The sequence below is a fragment of the Heteronotia binoei genome, chromosome 5, assembly GCF_032191835.1.
Source record: "Heteronotia binoei isolate CCM8104 ecotype False Entrance Well chromosome 5, APGP_CSIRO_Hbin_v1, whole genome shotgun sequence".
Taxonomy (NCBI): domain Eukaryota; kingdom Metazoa; phylum Chordata; class Lepidosauria; order Squamata; family Gekkonidae; genus Heteronotia; species Heteronotia binoei.
In genome coordinates, this window is record NC_083227.1 from 39,151,808 (window position 1) to 39,172,295 (window position 20,488).

At 46.8% G+C, this 20,488-nt stretch overlaps 1 protein-coding gene across 2 annotated transcripts in view; it reads right to left on the minus strand.

Annotated features, from left to right (window-relative positions):
* The window catches only part of PPP1R18 (protein phosphatase 1 regulatory subunit 18), a 54,155-nt gene extending 33,876 nt beyond the window's left edge, over nucleotides 1-20,279 (minus strand). Inside the window, exons 1-2 of one of the 2 annotated variants that reach the window (XM_060239213.1) lie at nucleotides 20,221-20,279; nucleotides 16,957-18,644 (exon numbers count right to left, since the gene is read on the minus strand). In XM_060239213.1, coding sequence (XP_060095196.1) covers nucleotides 16,957-18,606 — 1,650 coding nt within the window. In that variant the 5' untranslated portion in view covers nucleotides 18,607-18,644; nucleotides 20,221-20,279. Of the gene's footprint in view, nucleotides 1-16,956; nucleotides 18,660-20,220 lie in introns of those variants that run through there. The other variant, XM_060239212.1, reaches the window with a different exon arrangement.
* Nucleotides 20,280-20,488: the final 209 nt, after the last annotated feature.

The following is a 20,488-nucleotide window of genomic DNA, read 5'->3' on the forward strand; positions in this document are numbered from 1 at the left end:
TGACATTTCTCCAAGCTAAAGCCAGTTTGGTGTAGTGGTTAAGTGTGCGGACTCTTATCTGGGAGAACCGGGTTTGATTCCCCACTCCTCCACTTGCACCTGCTAGCATGGCCTTGTGTCAGCCATAGCTCTGGCAGAGGTTGTCCTTGAAAGGGCAGCTGCTGTGAGAGCCCTCTCCAGCCCCACCCACCTCACAGGGTGTCTGTTGTGGGGGAGGAAGGTAAAGGAGATTGTGAGCCGCTCTGAGACTCTTCGGAGTGGAGGGCGGGGTATAAATCCAATATCATCTTCTTCTTCTTCTAAAGAGCCCCAAGCGTTTTAACCTTTCTTCATACGGAAAATGTTCCAACCCTTAAATCGTTCTAGTTGCCCTTTTCTGCACTTTTTCCAATGCTATAATATCTTTTTTGAAGTGTGGTGACCAGAATTGTATACAGTACTCCAAATGAGGCTGCACCATCGATTTATACAGGGGCATTATGATACTGGTTGATTTACTGGCGGATCTTCATCATGTGGAAATAAATTGTAATAGTGGGAGATTTCCAGATGTTACTTGGACGTTGGCAGCCTTAGGTATATAACATCTTCTTAAGCCTCTACTAAAGGGACATTTTTTTCTTCCAGGCCTGTTGGCAACCCTATGAGATAGTTAACTCACAAATCCAAAATGTCTTAACTCTGCCAGTATTAGGGCTTTTTTTTGTAGAAAAAGCCCAGCAGCAACTCATTTGCTTATTAGGCCACACCCCCTGATGCCAAGCCAGCCGGAACTGCGTTCCTGTGAATTCCTGCTCAAAAAAAACAAACAAACCCTGGCCAGTATTATGTGCATGGCTGCATCTGGTGAGACGCTGCCTTCTGTGCCAGCTGTCTTCAACCTATGGTCTGGGATTCTCAGGTGAGTTGCAGAGCCCCACCTGCTAGGCTGTGAACCCTTTGCTTTTTGGTAGGACCTGTTGCTAGGAGTACACCTGCCCAGAAAATAGGGGCACCACATCTCCTGTTTCTCTTTGCATGCCAGCTGAGAGCAGCAGGCAAACAAGGCAAAGTCACTCAGTATGGGAGTGGATTCCTCCACAGCTTCAATCCTTGGCTTTAGGGCCGGAGTCACCATACCCTGAGATGAGGCAGTTGCCAGGGCCCATGGATTCTTGCAGGGCTCACTGCTGCTGACTCCCTACTCATGCATCTCTGATGCCTGAACTCTTCCATTACCTGCTTGTGTTTTGTCACCTGTTCTCCCAGCTGCATGTGCTTCCTAGAACTGCTGGAGAAGGGCATATGGACAGGACTTTTTTTGAGCAGGAACTCTGGCTGGCTTGGAGTCGGGTGTGTGGCCTAATATGCAAATGAGTTCCCGCTGAGCTTTTCCTACAAAAAAGTCATGTGGAACAACGGTGATGCCAGGGTGTGTGCCCTAATATGCAAATGAGTTCATGCTTGGCCTTTTCTCCTTTGAGACTCTTCGGAGTGCAGGGTGGGATATAAATCCAATATCTTCTTCTTCTTCTTCTACACATACACAAGCCCTGGTGGTACATAAAGCATCAGTGTTTCTGGTGGCCATGCCGATGGCTCTCCTCGCTGCACCACCATTCAGCACCATCAGGAAAAGGGCTTGCAGGCAGTGTGGTCAGCTGAAACTGCAGGTTGTGGGAAAGCTTGCAAGTGGGCAGAGGAAGGATGCACAGGCAGGGAGAGGCATGTGTGTGGGTGGTCACCAAGGGGAGCCTAGTAGTGGGCATGAGGGCCCTGAGCAAAATCCAGTTTAAAGTGCCCTGAAAGTGAACTGAAACTGCATTAGGTAGCATGTTTGATTGCAGCCCTAGAATGTCTCTCTAGTGAGTCTCTCCATGTTAGTCATGATTTTTAACACAGCAGCTAGACTTCTGACTGCGACTTCCTGACTCAAATGTATCTTGCTGATATTAAAAAGTCCTTCCCGTTTGTTTCCAGGCAAAGGTTTTGACATTTAAAGTCCTGTTTTGGCTGAAGGACTGCTTCTTCCACCTGAACCTGCCCATCAAGAGAGTTCTTCAAAAGGATCTGGGTGCCCTCGTCTTCAGGGATTAAAGAGGTTATGGTCAGAATAAAACCCTTCCTTATTACAGAACATCCTCCTCAGATACACTTGACAGGTTCCTCTTTTATTGTTTTTAAGAAAGCAAGCCTAGGCATTTTTATTCTCCCCAGCTTTAAATGATTGATTTGTTTTACTCTGACAGAAAATCATCAAGTTATCTTGTTAAGCTGCTCTTGTCCACCTTGTTACTATTTTCTATTGGTTTTATTACCAATTTAACGAGTGAAATTATTTGGTAACGTTTTCACTGGCTGGGTGCCTCTGAAATTTTGAATCCAAAGGCAAATATTATAAATAGATAACGGTCTATACTTTTTAAAAAATTTGTTCACGTTTTCATCCAATCTTTTCTCTGAGTAGATCAAGTCATAGTACTTTTTGCCTCCATTTTATCCTCTTAAAAACTCTGTGAGGTAGGCTCAACAGAGACACACAGCCTGGCTCAAGGTAACTCAGTGAGCTTCAGAGCAGAGGGGGAGATTCAAACTCTAGCCCTTCTGTTCCTAGTCTGACATTTTAGCCACCACATTCACATGGAAAAAACTACTGTCTCATTCACAGTCACACAGTCACAGAACTTTTATTGGCATAACAACTGTCTCATTCTCAAATGCTTATTTCATACACATGTTATTTCTCTAAGGGCATATCCTCAAAACTATCTAACATGAATGAGTTGCTCCTGAACACCCTTCTAAACACTATATTGTATGTACCACTGAGGTGGACAGCTTCCACATCTTGTATTGCCCTTGTATTGCATGCTTTGGGAGGACTATAATGATTCTGATCTGTGCTAGTACAGAAGAGGGGGCGATAGTCCTGGAATAAGTAATGCACTGCTTGATCTTGTGTCCGTGGTGAGCCTTACTTTGTATCTCACGGCAGGTCCCATCTGTACATTAATCCGAACACTAATTAGTCACTAATTAGTAACTCCCAGGAGGAGCAAACATTAAGGAGCCATGTTTATCTCCTGCAGCAAAAATAACAGAATTCTTGCTGTTGCACACTGAAAAACTATCCCATTTACTGGGGCAAGAGTTTTCATGGTCTGGTGCCTGTTTTATCAGATGTACTAAGCGGACAGCTTCTGCCACAGTAAATCAGCACTGTCAGCTTTTTTAACCCATCCCTCTTCCGGTTCCCTGAACTATGCCATGCTACACAGAAAATTAGCTGGCCAAGCGTTATATTCCTTTTTGCCGCATGTTAAACAGTTGGTAAATGCACAAGATCACATCAGGCCAATTGCTGCACTGAGGAGAGAAGTAGATTAGAAATATGTAAATAAATGAATTCTGTGGTGCCAGGCACTCATGTCTGTACTTTTTTGGTCTAGTTGCCAAAGATTGCTATAAAGCAGGGTGTGGAATCCAAGTCAATTTCTCACTCCCCTTGAATTCCATCAGGCCCCTGAAACTTCTCCCAGAATTACATTATAATACACAGGGGAATGTGATTCTTATATGAGAGCATGGTTTCTACAGTCAAAAGTCCCTGATATTGCAAAAAGCCCTGCGGGGGGGAGGAATACCCACATTTCTATTAGCAACAGTGAGGAATTCCACCCCTCCTAAATGATGTCATCACTCAGTCTGGCATATCTTCTCTGTCCTCACCCAGAAGCCCCTTTGGCTAGTCAGAGCTGGCAGGAAGCTAGCCAGGAAGAGACAAAGGGAGTTTGAGAGGCAGCCAAAATCCTACAGTCCCAGGAGGAGGAGAAAACTGGATCAAAATTCAAGTCTGGCAAGTGCAGCTACAGAGATGGGGTGTGGAAATGTGTGCCCTGTCTCAGTACTCAGCACTTGTTAATACAGCTCACATCTGTCACATAGACACCAGAACAAGGTCTGAATTCTCCCAGGGGAAGGGCTGCTCCAGACAGAAAGGAGCTAGTCATGGTGGGTAGATAATAGTAACCAGGAAAGAATGTAGTTCATGGCCTGAAAGGAAAATGAGATTTCCTGCAGAAAGTCCCAAAAATATTTATTTCTACTTATGGGGGTGGGGTGGGGATTATAGGCTGCTTCAGATAGATACGAGGAGGTTTCTTTAGAAGATGGACTAATGGCAAACAGGTCATGAAAGATATGCTGACTACCTATCAGTATCCATGGCAGAATACAGATGTGAAGTGGAGAACATGCTCACTTCTAGCAGATGAAGTCTAAGGACTACTGAAACATGTGTCCCATTGCTTAAAGGGAAGCCATCATGGCAAGGCGGAAACAAGTTTGGCTCCATCATCACCCAGAGAACAAGCCGATACTTTCCTGGCAGAAAGAACACTCTGTTCACATGCCAGACTGCAGATGTGAGTGAAAGAGCTCTCTGGCCTCTGTCATGGGCAACTGGAATAAAGGCCAAAATAGAGAAGACAGAGACAGATTTGTCTTCCAGCCCCACCCCCTTAAAACTGCTAATTGTACAGAGCCTAGTTTGACTTCTGACACCGAGTGGGGCTTGAGGAGTTAAATCCCCCTTTCCCTTCTCATTCATACCTGATCCAAATTGTGCCTGTTTTAAAGCAATATTTATTCTTTACAGGCAGGTGGAGATCTGTAATCCCTGGAACATCTGTTTTGGTTCTCAGGGGCATGGAATAGTTGTACCATTTATTTATGATTTATATCCCGCCCTTCCCACGAAATTGGCTCAGGGCGGCTCACAACAGATAGTCAAACACAAAATTAAACAAGTATTTAAATATATAAGCATTTAAAACATTTAAAACCTTAAAAACATCACCAATTCCTACCTAGAATGAACTCCATCAAGTTGGAAATTAGCCTGTCCCTGACTGGGTATGAATACTCACGTCCTGACATTATCTAGCTGATTTCTTTCTTCTAGATGAATTTCTATCCTGACTCATAGCCATATCAACATTTATTGGTTGATTGATTTTATGAGATTTATATCCCTCCTTCCTTGCGAGCAGGCTCAGGGCAGTTTACAATAAACAAGTTAAAAACAAAACAATTCTGTAGTTTCAATTTCACTTAAAACCAGCTAATAGCTACAGGATGGTGATCCATGATAGAACAGAGTCCCGAGTGCATTGCGTACATGCCCAGGAAGGGCCAGATATGCTACAAAGTCCTCTCAGACATAAATTGTGAGTTCCCTCATGGGAACTCAGTTCCTAGGCACACAGATCTGGATCGGGACCATGGTGCACAGCACAGGGAGATGGTGCGTTTATGTCTACCCCCATGTCATTTTTCTCACCTGAAATGGTACTTGCCACACCTCTCTAATAGTTCAGACAGCTACAGAAAAAGAACAGCCACAAGAAAAACATAGCATGTTGTTAGGCCCTGGCTAGATGGAGGCTTCAAATGTCCATGAGGCGGGAGGGCTCTATGTATGGTAATCCTCTACATATGGGACTGTATCACTCCATAACTTTTAATGTCTTTTTCATTTCAATCAGGCCATGTGAAAACATTAGAAGTGGAATGAATTGTTACCCTCACAGTCTGAGAGGAGGTGAATATTGAGAGAGAGAGGCAGAGAGAAACAGGGAAGAGAGATGTTACTTGTATGTGTCAATGTAACTAGTTGCTTTCTGAGATGCCACAGAGATCAGTATCCACTCTTAGTCCACTCCAACTCACCAAAACTGGATTAGTTCCACCACTGCCCACCCCCATCCAGAGTTGGGGTTTTTTTTTAATTATTTATTTAATGGGATGTCTATCCTGCCCATCTCACCAAGGCAGGCTCAGGGCAGATTACAGATTTTAAGGGTGGTTTTTTTCCATCTGGAGCCTGCACTCACACAGGAGCTGAAGCCGTTCACCAGTTTGCTTGCTCAGATGAGGAAGGTGGCTGAGCCAAGCCTTTGCATTGAGCTGATGTCAGCCGGGCTGACTTCCTCTCAGAGGCCGTTGTGTCAGCCCTGGGCCCAAGCCAGAGTGCTCTAGCTCAGGCCAAAGAAATGTAGCAAGGAGGAGGGGGACTCCAGCCAGGCCTAGCTGCTTCGAGCAGGCCACAAGATAAAAGGGCCATTTGTACAGAAAGAAAAGGGGTGTGTGGGGGGGAAGTAGAAGAGCCAGCAAGGGATGAAAAGGCAGGGCTGGAATTTTCCCTGAGGGGGATCACAAATGGCTGGCTGGAATGGAGACAAGTTGGATGGATGGGGGTGGAGGGGATACTGAAGCACAGAGGTCAGAACAAAGATTACAAATGGGCTGAGTCGTACCCATTGAACAGTGAGAAAACAGGTTCTGTACGTACATGTGCCAGTCATTGGCATGTTCCGAAACTGTATCAGTTACCAGGTCATTACAGTCAAGTGTACACGCTTGGTGCTCAGAAATACACCCTATCTTCTTTTTGAACTGTTCATTAGCACATACAGGGTTCTGAAATGCTGACACACAGAGAGGTTTAAGAGTGATTATCAACCAAAAGGGAGATTGCAACCAGGAAAGCAGAGGGAGGCTGAACGTGGGAAGGACAACCATGAAGGAGCTAGACAAGACCCTCAAGTGTAAGGAGGGGTCACTGGTGACCAAGATCAAGTTAATTCATGCCACAGTAGTCCCCGTTACTATGTATGGGTGTGAAAGCTGGACAATGCAGAAAGCTTACAGGAAGGAATTTCATTCGTTTGAGCTGTGGTGGTGGAAGAGAGTTTTACGGGTTACCATGGTCTGCTGAAAAGACAAATAAGTGGGTTCTTAGTTAAATCAAGCCTGAACTCTCCCTAGAAGCTAAAATGACTAAACTGAGGCTTTTGTACTTTGGTCACATTATGAGTAGCCCAGACTCACTGGAAAAGACAATAATGCTAGGAAAAGTTCAAACCAGTAGGAAAAGAGGAAGACCCAATATGAGATGGATTGACTCTATAAAGCAGGGGTGGCATTGGATTTATATCCTGCCCTCCACTCTGAATCTCAGAGTGGCTCACAATCTCCTTTACCTCTGAGAGAGTTCTCCCCAGAAGCTGCCTCCTTTCAAGGACAACTCTGCAAGAGCTATGGCTGACCCAAGGCCATTCCAGCAGCTGCAAGTGGAGGAGTGGGGAATCAAACCCGGTTCTCCCAGATAAGAGTCCATACACTTAACCGCCACGCCAAACTAATAGAAATAAAGTGCACAATTGTATCATCCCAAAACCATCCCCCCAACCAAAGTCCATGGAAAAACAGTCTTCCATAAAAACGGCCCCTGGTGCCAAAAACGTTGAGAACCGCTGCACTACAGGACACTGGCATGCAAATTACTTACTGAAGCACATGTCTGTTGCATTCACAACACATTTTTCACATGCACATTTACAATAGGTGTACACCTAACAAGTATTGCACATACAATGTCCTTCAGCATCCATGTTTAGAGGTTTTAGGAGAAAGAGAGCAAGCAGTGCAACTGTGTGGCTATCTTTTCCTTTCTTGTTCCCATATTCTAAATTGCCTAACATTTAGAGACACTGAATTGGACCCTATGGTTGTATAGCCAGAAGAAGGTAGTACAATATACCAGGGGTGTCCAATGGTAGCTCTCCAGATGTTTTTTGCCTACAACTCCCATCAGCCCCAGCCATTGGCCATGCTGGCTGGGGCTGATGGGAGTTGTAGGCAAAAAAACATCTGGAGAGCTACCATTGGCCACCCCTGCAATATACCCTTCTAGGTTGAAACAGATTCCCAAGCACATAAAGGCCAATTCAGATTGAAACTGTGGTGTTTGCCCCCTCCCCCCACAGCATGCTGCAGTCACAATCGAAATCAGTCTGGCTGCACATGAAAAGCTTCAATGGGAAATTCCCTGTGCATGTATGCCTGGCAGGGCCCAGGGTGGACAAGGGAACAGTGTGTCATGCAATTATGATTGCAGAAAAAGCAGGTGTGGCTCTTCCCCTGCCAAAGCTGTCATGACAACTACAGAGAAACTGCACCTGGTAGAATTTTCCTTTCTGTACCATTCTGAAAGGTATCTTTTAAGGCCTGGAGTTATATTCACCCCTGGAAGCTGGAAATTTCTTCAAATACTGGCCTGGAGGAAGAGAAGCAGATGGATACCAAATTCTTCAACACGTGCATGTTTGTGTTGGTATTTTTACATGTATATTTAACAAATATGTGTTAAATATCTGGTGTGTTAAATATCTGGTGTAGTGGTTAAGAGCAGCAGACTCTAATCTAGAGAACTGGTCTGATTCCCCACTCCTCCTCACGAAGTCAGCTGGGTGACCTTGAGCCAGTCAAAGTTCTCTCCAAATTCTCTCAGCCCCACCTGCCCTCACAAGGTGCCTGTTGTGGGAAGAGGAAGGGAACGGTGATTGTAAGCCGATATGAGACTCCTTAAGATAGAGAAAAGTGGGGTATTAAAAAAACCTTAGCTGTTTCTCTCTTTGATAGCAGTCCATAGCTCTCTGGATCTCAGCCACTGTTTCCCTTTGGGGAGGGGGGATGACAGAGCCTGAATTTCAGGCGCCAAAACCAGCAGTGTTGCCAAAGTTTCATTGAGCTCCCACAACTGTGCCTCTTAAGAGCAGCCACTGGAAGAACCACTTAAGCTGGTGTCTGGAGGAAACGTTGACTGACGACGCTTCCTCCAGCCTAAGAAAGGACACATGCCATTATCCCAAATGCCTGCTATTGTGAATGGTTTTTGTCCATCTCTTGATTACACTTCAGTTTTATACCATTACATCAAAACCTGTACTTTCCACCTTGCATGGCCCTTTGACCCTGCTATTGATGACTTTTTTGTTTATAGCTTTGAATATACGTTTGTCTGCCAAGAAGGGATCCACCTGATATAACTGACGGGCTCCAGTCCATGAAAATGTATGCTGGAATTAAAATGTGTTTGTCTTTATAATGTCACAAGACTCCTATCCAGATTTTTTTTGGGGGGAGGGGAACAGACTAAAATGGTTACACACACACACTCAGTTCTGGGAAATGAAGAATCTTAAATCTGTTCTAAACTTACTTGAACATGACGGGAGTGTACATCTGATCTAGAAGCTCTACTCCAGAAACCTTTAAAGTCTTTTGGGACTGATGAGATAAGGAATTTCCATAATGAATGATAATTAAAGACTGACAAAAAGATCCCCTTAAGAGGGTTATTTAACCAAGTGCCTAAAGAGACATCTCAGCTCCTTTGTTGCCCATTCCCTGATTGGCAGAGGCCAGCATGAAGATGGAGAGAGGACAGAGTTAATAAACAAAGCCCAGGAGAAGAAATATGCGTGTGATTGGGGGCTGGAAAAGGGAACATCTTTTTTTGACACTGACTGCAGAAAACACAGTGGCTCAGTAACAAAGAAGGAGCTGAGATGCCTCTCACGTAGCTGGCGACTTAGCTAAATAACCCCTTTATGAAGTACCAAAGAAACAGGCCACTATGTTGGCTAGGGGCACATCCGGTGACCCCTGGCCATGGTGTATGGTGGCTGCTATGAAAAGCCCTTTTGTGGGGTGAATTGAGGGCTTCTGGGTAAATGTGTATGCCTTCTGCTAGGGCTGGCACAATTGCCAAGGTCCCATCTCAGGCTGGTTAATTTGGGGTGCAATTCGGGGCTGATATGAGTTTGTGTTCTAGAAAGGGGGAAGTAATTTCCAAAGCTGAAGGGGAGGGGTGTAGATCGGACAAGCAATGTGGGTGCTCTATGGTGGAGCCATCTTGTCTAAGACTTCACTGTTGAAACACAGTGCTGGTGGTATCCTTAGAGGTGCTTCTCATCCTCATGAGACTGATCGGATGTGGGGAAGGGGAAGCAGAAAAGATAGTCAGCCTAGGGAAAGGGACAATAGCTGACTTAAGCCTATACAGAAAATCACTGCTTGTCCACTAGAGACTAACTCCCAAACACATCTGGACAGTGTCCACTGCACAGATGACCGTTTTGGGAAGTCTTCAGGCAAAAGTCCATTGTGAGTGTGCGTAGGGGGAGGGAGAATCCAATGGTGTTCGGCCTGATCCTGACTAGCTTTGAAGAATGGGAAATTCATAGCTATTTAGGTATTTAGATATTTATAGCTTGTTTTTTTTCCTCAACAAGCTTATAGTTTGGTGGTTTTTCCCCTGTTCCCAGGGCTTTTTTTGCAGCAGGAACTCCTTTGCATATTAGGTCACACGCCCGCGATGTAGCCACTCTTCCAAGAATTTACAGGGCTCTTCTTACAGAGCCCATTGTAAGCTCCAGGAGGACTGGCTATATCTAGGGTTGCCAAGTCCAATTCAAGAAATATCTGGGGACTTTGGGGGTGGAGCCAGGAGACTTTGGGGGTGGAGCCAGGAGACATTAGGGGTGGAGCCAGGATCAAGGCTGTGACAAGCATAATTGAACTCCAAAGGGAGTTCTGGCCATCACATTTAAAGGGACGGCACACCTTTTCAATTCCTTCTTTCCATAGGAAATAATGAGCCTTCTTTTGGGGCTCATAGAATTGGACCCCCTGGTCCAATCTTTTTGAAACTTGGGGGGTATTTTGAGTAGAGGCACTAGATGCTATACTGAAAATTTGGTGCCTCTACCCCAAAAAACAGCCCCCCCCCAGAGCCCCAGATACCCGCGGATCAATTCTCCATGATTTTCTATGGGAATAAATCTCCATAGGGAATAATGAAGTGCCCAGCAGACATTTCCCTCTTCTCCCCCCGCTTTCTGACGACCATGAAGCGGGGGGAGGGCCTCCAAACAGGGGGATCCCCTGCCCCCACCTGGGAATTGGCAACCCTAGCTATATCAGGGGTGTGTGGCCTAATGTGCAAAGGAGTTCCTGTTATAAAAAAAGCCCTGCCTATTCCATTTTTCCATAACAACCCTGTGAGGTAAGTTAGGCTCAGACAGAGCAACTAGTCCAGAGTCATCCAGTGAGCTTCACTGATATAATGGGAATTCAAACCTCACTCTCCCAATTCTTAGTGTGTCCCTCTGACCACTATATCACACTGGCTATGAGCACTTTCCACTTTGGCAGCTGATAACTCCCATTTAGATTCCCTGCTTTTCCTTTCCATGACTTGCTGGCCATGTTGTAGTGCAAGAGCCATGGAAACAGGGCTTGGATAAGACAATGATACATGTGTATGGCACCCTACCCTGTCAAAGGCCCAAACCACAGCCTAACATTTAGGGTGCAGTTCCAGCCTCAAGCTCTCACTGAGAGATTTGCAAAGAGAAATCTTGTTTTGACATGTTCTGTCTTGTTCATTTCACATCAAGAAACCATGAAGCTGCTAGGACATTTCCGTAATTCCTGGTTCTGGTAGTGTTGCCAAGTCCAATTCAAGAAATATCTGGGGACTTTGGGGGTGGAACCAGAAGACTTTGGGGGTGGAGCCAGGAGACATTAGGGGTGGAGCCAAGATCAAGGCTGTGACAAGCATAATTGAACTCCAAAAGGAGTTCTGGCCATCACATTTAAAGGGACGGCACACCTTTTCAATTCCTTCCATAGGAAATAATGAAGGATAGGGGCACCTTCTTTTGGAGCTCATAGAATTGGACCCCCTGGTCCAATCTTTTTGAAACTTGGAGGGTATTTTGGGGAGAGGCACTAGATGCTATATTGAAAATGTGGTGCCTCTACCCAAAAAAACAGCCCCCCCAGAGCCCCAGATACCCGCAAATCAATTCTCCATGATTTTCTATGGGAATAAATCTCCATAGGGAATAATAGAGTTCCCAGAAGACATTTCCCTCCCCTCCCCCCGCTTTCTGATGACCCTGAAGTGGGGGGAGGGCCTCCAAACTGGGGATCTCCTGCCCCCACCTGGGGATTGGCAACCCTAGGCTCTGGTCACATTCTTCTCTTCAGTTTCTTTACCCATCCCCCTTCCTTCCCAATATCACTTTCTCCCCTCAATTTGTTCTACAACCAACTGTGTATGTGTGCCTGTGAGAGCACAAGTCAATAACAGTTATGTGGGCCATTAATTAGGGTTGCAAGCTTTGGGTTGGGAAATACGTAGAGATTTTGCGGGTGGAGCATGAAGGAGGTGGGGTTTGGGGAGGGAAGGGACCTCAGCAGTAGGCTTCCCAGCCCCTAGGTCCAGATAGGGGATACTCCGGTTTTGAAGCCCCGCCCCAACAGCCACGATATGCCTTTAGATCTCAGGCAGGTTCTGCTTCTGCTTTGGAAGGTGTGTGTCTGCCTTTAAATATCAACAAAATTGAAGCTGGGGGGGGCGGTGAGCAAGAACAGCCAAGTGTGTAAGAGAGAGGAAGCCAGAGAGCCCAGTCCCCATGTCCATTTTGCATTCCTTTCAGAGTAGTAAAAAGAATAGTAAAGAGTTAACTAGAACCTGAGTATGGGATAGAGGAAAACTCCACCCCCTAGACCTCTTTCTCCGTAAGTTGGCTGAAATATAGCAGATGGTAACATTCAGCAACTCCAGTGAGTAAAGCTATCTATATCATTGTGCCAGGGAGATCACAAAAGGGTGGGAATGCAAACTGTTTATTTTGGCTGCTTTGTGAGTGAGTTCGCTTTCATTTTAGTGGAAGTACAGCTGCTATGGAACCATTTGAATGCAAGAAAGAGGAGGAGGAAATGAGGCTGTATTCAGGGGAACTGCACTGCTATGCTTTTATTTGTTTGTTTTTAAGGAATGGGGAAGTCTTCCAGCTCCACCCCCAAAGTCTTCAGATATTTCCTGAGTTAGACCTGGCAACTCTACTTAGCAGCGTATAATGCCATAGAGTCTACCCTCTAAAGCACCCATTTTCTCCAGAAGAATGGATCTTATAGTCAATTGTAATAGTGGGTGATCTCCCGGCGCCAACTGGAGGTTGGCAGCTCTATCTTAACTAGAGCTAAGTGGGCTGTTCTGAGATGCTGCCTGGCTCCATGATGGCCTGGTTAACTCTTGGTGGGTCAGAAATAAAACATGGGCTCTCAGCTGGTCTCTACCTCTACCACCACCACCCCTGGAAATTTCCCTGTTGCAACTCCTGGGATGAAACTGATACATTTTGAGTATGTATTTATGGGGGGGGGGGGGGAAGCGTCCTTAGAGCAGTTGAGAGTTGGTGTTCTCATTATCACCCTGTCTATATTCTGGGAAATGGCAGGTAGATTGCCTAGGGGGTTGCCTAGAGGGAAGAAATCAGAATGCAATGGAGACTTATATACACCTCTGATTGGCTAAGACCTTGTTCTAGAATCATGGTGCTCACTCAGCAGCAGGTAAAGAGCCCCATTTGCAATTACTATCAACCCCAAGAGCCACATTTACTTCTATCGCTGGGATGATGCCTATATCTCAGGAATGCTCCCAGCTTACCTGTTCCTCTGCTGGCAGCTGTTTCAAGATGGGAAGCCAAGCCAAGGGCCTTGCCCCTGTTTCTGAGACATGGCACGTGGCAAGTGCCACGCTGCAGAATTGTGCTCAGAAGAGCCACAGGTGGCATATCAAAGAGCCACTTGTGGCTCCCAAGCCACTGAGTGACTATTGCTGCTCTAAAACAACCATCAGGCAGCCTGACCTTGTTTTAAACCCCTCCCTGCTCCCAGGACTTTCAAGGAGACACGTCAGGACCCACTTCCCCCCATAAACAAGTCTGTTTAGCACTTGTTTCAGATAGATGTTCATCTAAAAAGCACATAATTTAGAGCAGGGGTGGCCAAACTGTGGCTCAGGAGCCACATGTAGCTCTTTCACATATATTGTGTGGCTCTCAAAACTTCCACCGCCCTGTCAGCCAGCTTGGTGTTTGTCTCTTTAAAACACTTCTCCAAGCCAAGACACTTGGCAGCTTGGAGAATGCATTTAACATTAAAGTTGCTTTCTTTCCACCCCTCCCTCTTTCTCACCACTTTCCCTCCTTCCTTCCTTCCAACATCTGACATTCATGTCTTGTGGCTCTCAAACATCTGAAGTTTATTCTATATGGCTCTTATGCAAGTTTGGTCACCCCTGATTTAGAGGGAAGAGGGGTTGGCAGGGGTTTAACCCTTTTCCTGCCTACTTATCCTCACCCAAACTCTTCTCTACAACCATTTCCCCCCCTTTCAGCTTAAATACTTATCTAGGAATGCTGACTAGGAAAGGGAATTATGGCTCCTCTGGAACTATTTCTTTTTGAGATCTTCAAGACTGGCTCTATGAAAAATGGATGCTCAAATATATACTGAAGTAAAATTACAGATGAGAAAATCCATAACTATGAGGGCTAAGTGTGAAAATTATAATATCGCTATACCTATTGGAAGATATATTTTTGCAGCAATTTTTTTGTTTTATATATAACAGTACACTTCGAAACCTGGTATACATTGACATTTGCCAGGAATTCTTAAAATTTTAAGTGGACCAGCAGAAAATTCTAGAAACGTTTGTATTATGCAGCTTGTTTCTCCCCATACATGCATTCAAAAGAAAAAGATCGTAGATTTATACCCCACCCTTCTCTCTGCATCAGAGTCTTATAGCTTACAATCTCCTTTAACTTCTTCCCCCACAACAAGACACCCTGTGAGGTGGGTGGGGCTGAGAGAGCTCTCAAGCAGCTGCCCTTTCAAGGACAACCTTTGCCAGAAGCTATGGCTGATCCAAGGCCATTCCAGCAGCTGCAAGTGGAGGAGTGGGGAATCAAACCTAGTTTTCCCAGATAAGAGTCCACACACTTAACCACTACACCAAACTGGTACTCTCAATCCAGAGGATGCAAACATGGTAAGTGACATGGAAAATAACCCTTACAGTTAAGTGATGCAAATAAGGATGACATTTGGATATTTGTTGAAGGCATTCAGTTAGCTTTGAGCCTTCCTAGCAAAAGTCAGAAGTTTCTGACATTGCCCTCTGGGCCTCTTCAAATGTTAACAATGACCAGTTATTTCACAAAGGGAGCTTTGACACTAAAATGCTCATACTCCCAAATTCTTGTTCCGTCTCTAGGGTGCTACTGGATTCGAGTTTAGCTGTTTTACTGCAGAGCAACACAGCTACCCTCTGAAATTACTGGTAAATGTCAACATTTCCTACATTTGGGATACATACTGCAACAAAATATTTCATAATATCATCTGATACTGTGGTGATGGGCTCCCCTTCCCTGGAAGTTTTTAAACAGAGGCCAAATGGCCATCTGACAGCAATGTGGATCCTGTGAGTTTAGGGGGAGGTATTTGTGAATTTCCTGCATTGTGCAGGGGGTTGGACTAGATGACCTGGGGGTATCTTCCAACTCCATGATTCTGTCAATGAAATGGATTCAGACTATGGGGTTGGAAGTGAGCAAAGAGACATCTCTTATCCCAAGGGAGGAACATCTGTTCATTCACACTCGTACATCCTCCAAACAATTCATGCGAAACTGCAGACAAGCAGGGAGCAGGTGCGTTGGAGAAAAGTGATTACCGATCACAAGAGGACCTATACATGCACCTTTTCATGTTTAGAGTCCTTAACAGGAGGAGTTTTTGAATGGGTGCTTTCAAGTGTTCACAAAGAAAACATAACACCTGTTGAAATTTTAGCTCAACAGACAATTGCATGATGTGAACCACACCCACGCTATCAATCCCGCTTTGAACTAAGCCAAGTTTTGTGTTTTCTGATGTGTATTCATAAAACCTGGCCCACACAATAGGAGGCTTGAGCTGTAATTGGGCCTCCTGGGGCCATCATCCGTAAGTACCACTTACAGATGGACATTTTCATTTGTCAGTCTCAGGTAAGAGCCTGCAGAATCAATGTAAGCTGGTGCAGCACAATGGTTAAAGAGAATGAACTGCGATCCAAGGAGGTCTCTGATTTTAAATCTTGTTACTGCCATGAACTCGCTAGGTGGCTTTTGACAAGCTGCCTTGGGGACCCTATTTGACTAGGGTGTTGTGAAGATTACTACAAAGTGCATGTTAAGGATTTGAAAGCACTACATAAAAGTCAAGCATTATTATATCAAAACCAAAACTAACTGGAAAGGGCTATAAAAAGTCGTATGTGACCACAAATTTGATTTCTGTTCTGCACTCTGTCCATTGTTAGCAACCTTCACACTGAGACCCATGGTGAAAGACACAACCGTGCCTTTTGGAGACAACTGAAAATACTCCCACTCTCAAATGAAAGGTGTAGATCAAAGGTCATGGTCAGCTGACCTTCAATTTCTGGACAGCCTGAAGTTCTCCTTGGGCTGCAACAGAAGTTTTGGGAGGATGAGGGAGTAGCAAAAGCATGAGGGGTGGAGGGAGAAGCTCAAGAACAAGCAAAAGGCAACAAGAAAGATGGAGAAAATGTTCCATTTGCCAGTGGGCGTTATCTCAAAACGAGGGTTCGTGCATTGTAAAGGAAAACTAACTGTTTTGCCTTACATGGACATGAAGACTACTATCATGTATACAATTTGACTCTTTGTAGATACAAGAAAGTGTGCACCACTGCAGCAACTATAAAAGTAGTATAAAGCACTAAGGGGAGTAACCCAGAGAAAAGCCACCATGATTCCCTCTGGATGGCACGCCAGGCTTGCCCTGAGAGACCTGTAAAATGGGAATGCCAACAAGCTACCTTCCAAAGACAGCAAAGTAAAGGCATTTTGAACATGGAGATATGATATTTTGTACACGGAGTCATGTTATGCAGAATTCTAAGCATAAGGAGGGCTGTAGCTCACCAGGGGTGAGGCTTTGCTTGCTGCCCACCAAGTCTTTTGGTCTGTGTTTCAATGCTGATTGTTATACGTCAGTTGTGTCAAAAGGGCACAAAGGCAAGGAAAAAGAACGGATGAGAAATCAGGAGGGGGAGAAGCAAAGGAAAGAGCAAACAAAGACGGGGGAAAGGAAATATGCCGGACATTCTGAGGAGGTAAGTGAGACATACTCAAAAAGGGGGAAATGGCCAGAGAGTCTGAGGCAGCATGAAACACAGCAGAAAGGGGCATGTACCTTTTTCCGGTGTGGGTCGTTCTTTGCAAGACAGGACCTTTGAAGCGAGAGGTAGCCTCCAATCACCTGGATCTCCTCAGCAGTGGGGTAGCGTTTCTTCACAGGTGCCACCACTGTGGGAGCGTCGCTCTCGATGCCATTCTCCACTGCAATGACAGGTGTCACAGGGACCTTGCGAGGGTTGATCGTGATGGTGTTGCCACTGCGACGCTGAACAGCCGGGTGGGGGGACGAGGCACGCACCAAGCCCCCTGTCCTGGCATCCTCCTTGGCACTGCTGTTCCCACCGCGTCTCATGGCCTCAGCCTCGGGTGGATCCTCAGCCTCCGGGGGAAGCGGCTCACAGCTGGGTGAAGAGCAGGAAGTGGGGGCTGGGGGATTGTGTGAAGAAGGAGGAGGGCTGGCTTCCTGCTTGAGTTCTGAGGGTGGGGGTGGGGGTGGGGAGGCCGAGACCCGTCGCGGCACAACCACAAAAGAGTTCCGGGAGTGCAGCCGTAAATTAGCCAAGGCCTTGCCTTGGACATCATCATCAGCAACTGGTGCTGGTGGCAGTGCTGGACGGAACTCAAAAGTGGCCTCAGGATCAATACTGTTCAGTCTGGGCCCTCTCTCAGGGGACGCAGCCTCTCTGCCCCACGTTTTGCCTGTTGGCGAGCGTCTCGGGGGACTGTCTGGCCAGGCCTCACCACTGCTTGATTTGGCTTCAAACTGGCTGCGGTAAGATGCCACAGTGAAGGGCACCGGAGAGGTGAGGCCTGGCAGGTCACGGGGAGGGCTGGGCGTTCTGTCACAGTGCTGCCGGGTCGGGCTGGGGTCTGTCGGCACACGGCCAGGCTTCCTGGCCACGTAGGTACCCTCCGTTAAGTTCTCGGTGCTGAGGGATCTCACCGGGCGCAGCGATACCGGCCCACCGCCATCCTCCTGGCTGAACCTGCTTAGCAATTTGCTTACCCGCCCACGGCGCTGCTCTGGCGGCAATGATGACCGGTACTCTGCTTTGCCGGCAGAATCAAGGTCCTCCACACTACGGCTCAAGGCCGACTTGACAATGAAGACCTCCCCAGCACGGATCTCAGTGACGCTGCCACCCCGACGGGCCAGCAGCTCATTGAGGGACTCTACGCTGCCCGATTTGGACTCGGTTGTGCGCCGGTCACTGGCAAGCTGAGCTGGCGGTGCCCCCGGGACTGATTCGATTATAATGACATTGTCTGCACGCAGCGTGCGGACCCCAGGGATCTGCCCATACAGATCCACAATCTGCTTGGCCTTAGCACTAGCGAGTTCACTCTCGGACGGGGCGGACTCTTTATGGCGCCGCTTCTCCAGCTGAATGAAGGGGTTCTGATGGACTGGGCCAATCTTCTCCTGCAGCACGGAGCTCTCTGGATCCCCCTCCTGGCAGGGCTGTGGGGTAGCAGGAGCGGGGGCCGCCCCACTTTCTATTCCTCCCGGCCCACCAGACTCTGAGAAGGAAGTGTTAGAGCCTTGCTTGGCACGGCGCCTTTCGATGATCTCCCGTTTCCAGGCCGGCATTTTTGCCATGCGGTCCTGCTGCTCTCGTTCCCGCCGACGGGCCTCTTCTTCCTCTTTGCGCCGGCGCTCTAGCAACTGGAGCTTCCACTCTGGCAACGCTGAAGATGAAGACATCTTCACACAGGATAGTGGGGGAGGAACAGAAGGAGAACCTGGGAAAGAAACAGGGTGGGATTTTTTCTTTTTCTTCTAAAGAAGAGTAAGTCGCAGAGGGGAAAAGAGAAGGAAATGAAGACAGTCAACTCAACAAAGAAGAGAGAAGGGATGAAGAGATTAGAGGAAATGAAAGGGGGAAAGAGACAGTCAAGTGGAAAGGAGGCTTGGAAAGGGGGGAGAAGAAAGAACCGAGAAGAGAAAGTCAATCCAAAATAAAAAGAAACTGGATGGCGAAGGGGAAAGGTGACTGGGGGAGAGGTGTGGGGAAAAGAGGGCTAAATGAAAGGAGAAAGCGAAGAGGGGGACCAAGACATATTGGGAAGAGGAGGGATAGAGCCAGGAGAAGGAGGAAGAAGAGAGGGAAGAGGGATAACCGTAAGGGCTAGTGAAGGGAGGAGATTCAGGAAGGAGGTGGAAGGGAGAGCTCAGCTACTCAGGAAGAGAAGGCAAGAAGACAAAAAAAAAAATAGCAAGAAGGCAAACCCTCCTTTGGGCTCCGCCTGGGATGTGGTTTCTCCCCCCCCCCCACCCACTCACCCTTTCCGCACACGTCACACCCTCTCACGCCCCGGGGAGGTGACAGCTCCACACGTGGGTCTTCTTCACATAAGGAACCCAGGCACCCGAATGCAGCCTGGCTGATGCAGCCTGGCTGGGGTGCGTTGCGTGAGAAGACAAGGGATAGGAAGGATCTAAGGATTAGCAAGCTCTGAACATGCTTTAACATATCTTCTTTGTCTGCACTATCAGCTACAAGGGTACAATGGGGAAACGCTGGCTTTGTTTTGATTTTAACTGCATTCTGGTATGTATGTGAATACAAAACCAGAGAGCAGTAGTTAACTAGATCAACTCGTCTAGACTAAAACTCCTGGCTGGTGAACGCTGGGCTGTGCAATCCTATGTTGGACTCCAGTTTATACCCACTGACTGGAGTAACACTTTGCATAGGTTGGCTCTAATTGTTTAGGGTCTGGTGTGTTGTAATCTGACCCAACAACAGAGAATCAAGATCAAGGGGCAGACAATTAATCCAGGTTACTTAATCTAGATCAACACAAAGGAGATCTCAGGCTTTCAAGACTAGAAAGGGAAACATAGATTCCAAACCAAAGCGAAATGGTACATAATAAAAGTGAATTTCCCCACAGCTGGCTGAGGGATATAATCATAGCCCATACTGGATAGCTAATTCTGCCCCCCCCCCCCACACCATTTGACCCAAAGAGAGGGAAACATTTATTTAAACCAAGCCTCCCCTCTCCCCTCAAAAATAATATTTGACCCAAAGAGCGTGGAACATTTCTTTAAACTGAACCTGATACAGAAAAGGTTTGCAGTTAGCAAAGCCACACCAAAAACTGTTTCTTGGAAGGAATGCTGCCTTCTGCCAAATTGTTTCGATTTGGTGAAGAAAGGCAGGATACTTGCACATCTTAAATAAGCCCCCCAATGGATCATATTTCCATCGATGACAGAACCCAAGCAGACCAGGGCTGAAAAGGAAAAGGGGGTGGGCGGGGACTGGGGTCTCAAAGAGCTTTGCACAAGATGAATGAGAGAGACATTTACCAGAATCCGAATGTCAAGCAATCCCAGGAGTCCAAGGGCCAGCAGAGAATCGACGGCAGCCAAACGGCAGGAGGCTGACTGGTACCTAACGCCGCCTTGGGAAGTTCTCAGCTGGGTCAACAGCCAGGACGGCAGTGGAGGGGTGGCGGCGGCCGCAGCACCGCAGGCTCTAGGCAAAGCAGCGTGGAAGATGGGCTCCAATCTCAGCAGCCGGGTTGGAGCTCAGGAGTCCGCGGGAATAAGGCCAGTAGGAGGCTGAGCGTTTGTA